The sequence below is a fragment of the Stegostoma tigrinum genome, chromosome 1 (genome assembly GCF_030684315.1).
Source record: "Stegostoma tigrinum isolate sSteTig4 chromosome 1, sSteTig4.hap1, whole genome shotgun sequence".
Classification (NCBI taxonomy): Eukaryota; Metazoa; Chordata; class Chondrichthyes; order Orectolobiformes; family Stegostomatidae; genus Stegostoma; species Stegostoma tigrinum.
In genome coordinates, this window is record NC_081354.1 from 45,045,031 (window position 1) to 45,053,258 (window position 8,228).

The window sequence follows — 8,228 nt, forward strand, 5'->3', positions numbered from 1 at the left end:
TGCCTCCTGATTCCATTCCTAAGTATACTTCTACTGCCTCTTCCAGGGATTCACTCAGTCTCTGCGGTATATACCTGATATATGCTTCCTTCTTATTCTTAACCAATTGTGGTCAGGATCATTTGCTTAAAATGCATTCAATTTTTTTTAATGAAGAATTTGGGTTTTAAAAATCTGGCAATAGGGAGCATCAGAAATGACCTGTTACCGCATTGTGAGGACTGCAATTGTTACTTTTTCATTCACTGTTACACAGATAGTCAATGAAACAAGAGACTAACTGTTTAGAGCTTAAACATTTAGCACCTATGTAACAGAAGTTGAAATGTTGCTTAATTGGACTGATGTCTTTCAGAGTCATCCAATATTTAAAATATTTGTTCATGGAATGTGGGGTGTCAATGACTAGGCCAGCATTTGTTGCCCATTATCACATTTCCACAGGGAAGTTAAACATCAACCACATTGCTTTGGAACTGGAGTCACATCTAGGTTAGACCCAGTGAGGATGGCAGATTGCCTTTTCTAAAATATATTAATAAAATCAGATTGGTTACATTTAACTAGTTTTAATTCCAGGCTCTTATTAAGTTCAAATTTCAGCATTTGCTATGGTGGGATTAAAACCCATGTATCCAGAAAATGAACCTAGGGTTCTGGATTACTAGCCCAGTGACATTACCATTACACCATCACATGAATGAGGGCTTGGAGTTCCGGACTACAACTCTGAATGCCATAAGCCTCAAACATTACCACGACAGAACTTCCAAACAAGGAGAGAAAATCCAGTTGAGAATTCCCTCAAAATATTGCGGAGATCAATTGTAATGTTCCATTTCAATAAGATCCTTCCCTTGAAATCAAGCTGACTTTTAGGTTTGTCTTCCTGTCAAGCAGGAAATGCTACAGAAAACAAAATCAAGGATTAACTGCTATTGGGTTAGAAATCAATGTTATTTTATAACCTGAAGGGACTCTGGCCACAGTGATCTCACAGGGACTTTCCATTCTGCTTCATCAACATAAGGTGTTGTTGAATCTTCATTGTGCACCTCCTACAATGTCAATATCATAGAATCTCTACAATGTAGAAGCAGGCCATTTGGCCAACTGAGTCCATACTAACCCTGCTTTGGGAAGCGAGAAATGCAATTGCTTCGCCACTTGCGAAGATCTTAGCATCCTCGCTCTCCACTGGAGTTGTACCTGAGGACTGGAGAGAGGCAAATGTAATTCCTCTCTTCAAGAAAGGAAATAGGGAAATCCCCGGCAATTATAGACCGTAAGTCTCACGTCTGTCGTCTGCAAGGTGTTAGAAAGGATTCTGAGGGATAAGATTTATGACCATCTGGAAGAGCATGGCTTGATCAAATACAGTCAACACGGCTTTGTGAGGGGTAGGTCATGCCTTACAAACCTTATCGAGTTTTTTGAGGATGTGACTAGAAAGGTTGATGAGGGTCGAGCTGTGGATGTGGTGTATATGGACTTCAGTAAGGCATTTGATAAGGTTCCCCATGGTAGGCTCATTCAGAAGGTCAGGAGGAATGGGATACAGGGGAACTTAGCTGCTTGGATACAGAATTGGCTGGCCAACAGAAGACAGCGAGTGGTAGTAGAAGGAAAATATTCTGCCTGGAAGTCAGTGGTGAGTGGAGTTCCACAGGGCTCTGTCCTTGGGCCTCTACTGTTTGTAATTTTTATTAATGACTTGGACGAGGGAATTGAAGGATGGGTCAGCAAGTTTGCAGACGACACAAAGGTCGGAGGTGTCGTTGACAGTGTAGAGGGCTGTTGTAGGCTGCAGCGGGACATTGACAGGATGCAGAGATGGGCTGAGAGGTGGCAGATGGAGTTCAACCTGGATAAATGCGAGGTGATGCATTTTGGAAGGTCGAATTTGAAAGCTGAGTACAGGATTAAGGATAGGATTCTTGGCAGCGTGGAGGAACAGAGGGATCTTGGTGTGCAGATACATAGATCCCTTAAAATGGCCACCCAAGTGGACAGGGTTGTTAAGAAAGCATATGGTGTTTTGGCTTTCATTAACAGGGGGATTGAGTTTAAGAGTCGTGAGATCTTGTTGCAGCTCTATAAAACTTTGGTTAGACCGCACTTGGAATACTGCGTCCAGTTCTGGTTGCCCTATTATAGGAAAGATGTGGATGCTTTGGAGAGGGTTCAGAGGAGGTTTACCAGGATGCTGCCTGGACTGGAGGGCTTATCTTATGAAGAGAGGTTGACTGAGCTCGGTCTCTTTTCATTGGAGAAAAGGAGGAGGAGAGGTGACCTAATTGAGGTATACAAGATAATGAGAGGCATGGATAGAGTTGATAGCCAGAGACTATTTCCCAGGGCAGAAATGGCTAGCACGAGGGGTCATAGTTTTAAGCTGGTTGGTGGAAAGTATAGAGGGGATGTCAGAGGCAGGTTCTTTACGCAGAGAGTTGTGAGAGCATGGAATGCGTTGCCAGCAGCAGTTGTGGAAGCAAGGTCATTGGGGTCATTTAAGAGACTGCTGGACATGCATATGGTCACAGAAATTTGAGGGTGCATACATGAGGATCAATGGTCGGCACAACATTGTGGGCTGAAGGGCCTGTTCTGTGCTGTACTGTTCTATGTTCTATGTTCTAACAACACCTCATTTTCCACTTGGAAACTCTGCAACCATCTGGAATCAAAATAGAGTTCAATAATTTTAGGGCCTGAGCACCTTCTATCACGTCCTTACTCCAACCCTGACACACCAGGCCTTTTGTTCTCATAGACTGTTCCTACAAACAGTCCCCAGCAATTCATTCTCCCAGGCTGACCTTCACTCATTCTTTTGTATGTCCAACTGTTATTTTCTTTCTCTGGGCTCTTAACTGACCAACAAGCCATATACCAAAACAACAAACAAAGATCCTAAACATTGCCTCTGCATTCTCTCCACAGATGCTACTGGACCTGCTGGGTTTCTCCAGCTATTTCTGTTTCTGTAAGCAATCTACCAGTCTAGACTCACCTCTAATATGCTTCATTTAATCTTCAGGCACTTACCACTGCTGGAAGTCTCATATACCCACAGCTTGTTGGTAATGATTTACCCATGTCAGCCTTGCCATATTACATTACATATTTCTGCAGGAGAAGTTGATGCATAATAGAAGCCACAGGAAGAAAAGCATGCCTACATATTTTGACACCAGCTGGAGGAAGTATATCTGACCAAGAAATTCTTGATTCAAAATGCTGAAAATACTAAGCAATAATGGCATGAGAAGAAAAACAGTAGTGTTTATTAGTTTTTTTTATTAGATTCCCTACAGTGTGGAAACAGGTCCTTCGGCCCGACAAGTCCACAACGCCCCCTTGAAGCATCCCACCCAGACCCATCCCCTTATTACCCACACACCCCTGAACACTACAGGCAATTTAGCACAGCCAATCCACCTAACCTGCACAGCCTTGCTGATATATATGGTCACTGCTTTCCTTCCCGGCTGCCCCTCTGGTCCTCGTCACTTCCTCTGGTGCTCCCGCTCCTTCTCTGAAAGAGGAAAAAAAACACCGCTGCCCGCTATCGGTAAGTAATTTTAAAAATAAACTGCTTTACCTTAGCTGCAGTCTTCCGGGTCCGTCTTGCCTCCGCTACTGCTCGCACTCAAAAAGGCCGTTGGCGTCGAAGGGTGAGTATTTATACTCACTGCTTTCCTTCCCGGCTGCCCCTCTGGTCCTCGTCACTTCCTCTGGTGCTCCCGCTCCTTCTCTGAAGGAGGAAAAAAAACACCGCTGCCCGCTATCGGTAAGTAATTTTAAAAATAAACTGCTTTACCTTAGCTGCAGTCTTCCGGGTCCGTCTTGCCTCCGCTACTGCTCGCACTCAAAAAGCTTCCAGTATGTTCTTCCAGTATGTGCTGAGTTTTGCTGGAATACCCAAATTCAGATTGTTGTCAGGATCTAAACATGCTACTCACAGCTGGTGGGAGATTATTTCATAAATATTTTTAAAAGCAAGTTGGACAGGTACTTGAGCATGTTGAGCTTGCAATATATTTGTATAAGCCTAAAGCTCCTAAAGTCCCTGAATTCCTGACATTTCTACAACATTATTTCATTTAAACTGAAATAGCATTGTTCTGCTATTGAGGCAATTAGCCTGACAAATCTTTTAAAGACAGCAGATGGATATAGACTTTGCAAGCCCAAGCAGTGTCTGAAACCTGGGCAGCCCCACTGGGGGAACCAAGTGGTGCTCATCCGCTCAGAGAGGATGACGAGAAAGGTCTCAATCGGAAGGAGGGAGATGAGCTTCACGTGGAGGTAACGCATAGACACTCTCCAACACACACAGACACAACGCACAGACACTCTCCAACACACAGACACTCTCCAACACGCAGACACTCTCCAACACGCAGACACTCTCCAACACGCCGACACTCTCCGACACACGCCGACACTCTCCGACACGCGCCGACACTCTCCGACACGCGCCGACACTCTCCGACACGCGCCGACACGCGCAGACACGCTCCGACACGCGCCGACACTCTCCGACACGCGCCGACATGCGCAGACACGCTCCGACACGCGCCGACACGCTCCGACACGCGCAGACACGCGCCGACACGCTCCGACACTCTCCGACACGCGCCGACACGTGCAGACACGCTCCGACACGCGCCGACACTCTCCGACACGCTCCGACACGCTCCGACACGCTCCGACACGCGCCGACACGCGCAGACACGCGCCGACACGCTCCGACACGCTCCGACACGCGCCGACACGCTCCGACACGCGCAGACACGCTCCGACACGCTCCGACACGCGCCGACACGCGCAGACACGCGCCGACACGCTCCGACACGCGCAGACACGCTCCGACACGCGCCGACACTCTCCGACACGCGCCGACACGCGCCGACACGCTCCGACACGCGCCGACACGCTCCGAACGCTCCGACACGCGCCGACACGCTCCGACACGCGCCGAAACGCTCCGACACGCGCCGACACTCTCCGACACGCGCCGACACTCTCCGACACGCGCCGACACTCTCCGACACGCGCCGACACTCTCCGACACGCGCCGACACGCGCAGACACGCTCCGACACGCGGAGACACGCTCCGAAACGCGCCGACACGCGCCGACACGCTCCGGCACGCGCCGACACGCTCCGACACGCGCCGACACGCTCCGACACGCTCCGACACGCTCCGACACGCGCCGACACGCGCCGACACGCTCCGACACGCGCCGACACGCTCCGACACGCGCCGACACGCTCCGACACTCTCCGACACGCGCCGACACGCTCCGACACGCGCCGACACGCTCCGACACGCTCCGACACGCTCCGACACGCGCCGACACGCGCCGACACGCTCCGACACGCGCCGACACGCTCCGACACGCGCCGACACGCTCCGACACTCTCCGACACGCGCCGACACGCGCCGACACGCGCCGACACGCTCCGACACGCTCCGACACGCTCCGACACTCTCCGACACGCGCCGACACGCTCCGACACGCTCCGACACGCGCCGACACGCGCCGACACGCTCCGACACGCGCCGACACTCTCCGACACGCGCCGACACGTGCCGACACGCTCCGACACGCGCCGACACGTGCCGACACTCTCCGACACGCGCCGACACTCTCCGACACGCGCAGACAAGCTCCGACACGCGCAGACACTCTCCGACACGCGCCGACACTCTCCGACTCGCGCCGACACGCTCTGACACGCGCCGACACGCTCCGACATGCGCCGACACGCTCCGAAACGCGCCGACAGTCTCCGACACGCGCCGACACGCTCCGACACGCGCCGACACGCTCCGACACGCGCCGACACGCTCCGACACGCGCCGACACTCTCCGACACGCGCAGACACGCTCCGACACGCGCCGACACGCTCCGACACGCGCCGACACGCTCCGACACGCGCCGACACTCTCCGACACGCGCCGACACTCTCCGACACGCGCCGACACGCTCCGACACGCGCAGACAAGCTCCGACACGCGCAGACACTCTCCGACACGCGCCGACACTCTCCGACTCGCGCCGACACGCTCTGACACGCGCCGACACGCTCCGACACGCGCCGACACGCTCCGAAACGCGCCGACAGTCTCCGACACGCGCCGACACGCTCCGACACGCGCCGACACGCTCCGACATTCTCCGACATGCGCCGACACTCTCCGACACGCGCAGACACGCTCCGACACGCGCAGACACGCTCCGACACTCTCCGACACGCGCCGACACGCGCAGACACGCTCCGACACGCGCAGACAAGCTCCGACATGCGCCGACATGCGCCGACATGCGCAGACACGCTCCGACACGCGCAGACACGCTCCGACACGCGCCGACACGCTCCGACACGCGCAGACACGCTCCGACACGCGCCGACACGCGCCGACACGCTCCGACACGCGCCGACACTCTCCGACACGCGCCGACACGCGCCGACACTCTCCGACACGCGCCGACACTCTCCGACACGCGCCGACACTCTCCGACACGCGCCGACACGCGCAGACACGCTCTGACACGCGCAGACACGCTCCGACACTCTCCGACACGCTCCGACACTCTCCGACACTCTCCGACACTCTCCGACACGTGCCGACACGCGCAGACACGCGCAGACACGCGCAGACACGCTCCGACACGCGCCGACACGCTCCGACACGCGCAGACACGCTCCGACACGCGCCGACACGCGCCGACACGCGCCGACACGCTCCGACACGCGCCGACACGCTCCGACACTCTCCGACACTCTCCGACACTCTCCGACACGCGCCGACACTCTCCGACACGCGCAGACACGCTCCGACACGCGCAGACCCGCTCCGACACGCGCCGACACTCTCCGACACGCGCCGATACTCTGCGACACGCGCCGACACTCTCCGACACGCGCCGACACTCTCCGACACGCGCCGACACGCGCAGACACGCTCCGACACTCTCCGACACGCTCCGACACTCTCCGACACGCGCCGACACGCGCAGACACGCTCCGACACTCTCCGACACGCGCAGACACGCTCCGACACGCGCAGACACGCTCCGACACGCGCAGACACGCTCCGACACTCTCCGACACGCGCCGACACGCGCAGACACGCTCCGACACTCTCCGACACACGCAGACACGCTCCGACACTCTCCGACACGCTCCGACACACGACACACAGACACGCTCCGACACACGACACACAGACACGCTCCGACACACAGACACTCAGACATGCTCCGACACACAGACACTCTCCGACACACAGACACGCTCCGACACACGACACACAGACACGCTCCGACACACAGACACACAGACACGCTCCGACACACAGACACTCAGACACGCTCCGACACACAGACACTCTCCGACAGACAGACACACAGACACGCTCCGACACACAGACACACAGACACGCTCCGACACACAGACACGCTCCGACAGACAGACACACAGACACGCTCCGACACACAGACACACAGACACGCTCCGACACACAGACACTCTCCAACAGACAGACACACAGACACGCTCCAACACACAGACACTCTCCAACAGACAGACACACAGACACGCTCCAACACACAGACACACAGACACGCTCCAACACACAGACACACAGACACGCTCCGACACACAGACACTCTCCAACAGACAGACACACAGACACGCTCCAACACACAGACACGCTCCAACACACAGACACGCTCCAACAGACAGACACACAGACACGCTCCAATACACAGACACTCTCCAACAGACAGACACACAGACACGCTCCAACACACAGACACTCTCCAACAGACAGACACACAGACACGCTCCAACACACAGACACTCTCCAACAGACAGACACTCTCCAACAGACAGACACACAGACACGCTCCAATACACAGACACTCTCCAACAGACGGACACACAGACACGCTCCAATACACAGACACTCTACAACAGACAGACACACAGACACGCTCCAATACACAGACACTCTCCAACAGACAGACACACAGACACGCTCCAATACACAGACACTCTCCAACAGACAGACACACAGACACGCTCCAATACACAGACACTCTCCAACAGACACACACACACAGACACAACGCACAATCACACACACAGACAATCACACACACCCAGACACAACACACAGACAATCACACACTGACGCACACACAATGC

At 54.3% G+C, this 8,228-nt stretch overlaps 1 protein-coding gene across 1 annotated transcript in view; it reads right to left on the minus strand.

Annotated features, from left to right (window-relative positions):
- Nucleotides 1-3,505: 3,505 nt before the first annotated feature.
- LOC125457615 (uncharacterized) overlaps nt 3,506-8,228 on the minus strand; it is a 267,233-nt gene continuing 262,510 nt past the window's right edge. Inside the window, exon 6 of the mRNA XM_059645038.1 lies at nt 3,506-3,915. Within this exon, the coding sequence (XP_059501021.1) occupies nt 3,872-3,915 (44 nt within the window). The 3' untranslated portion in view covers nt 3,506-3,871. The remainder of the gene's footprint in view (nt 3,916-8,228) is intronic.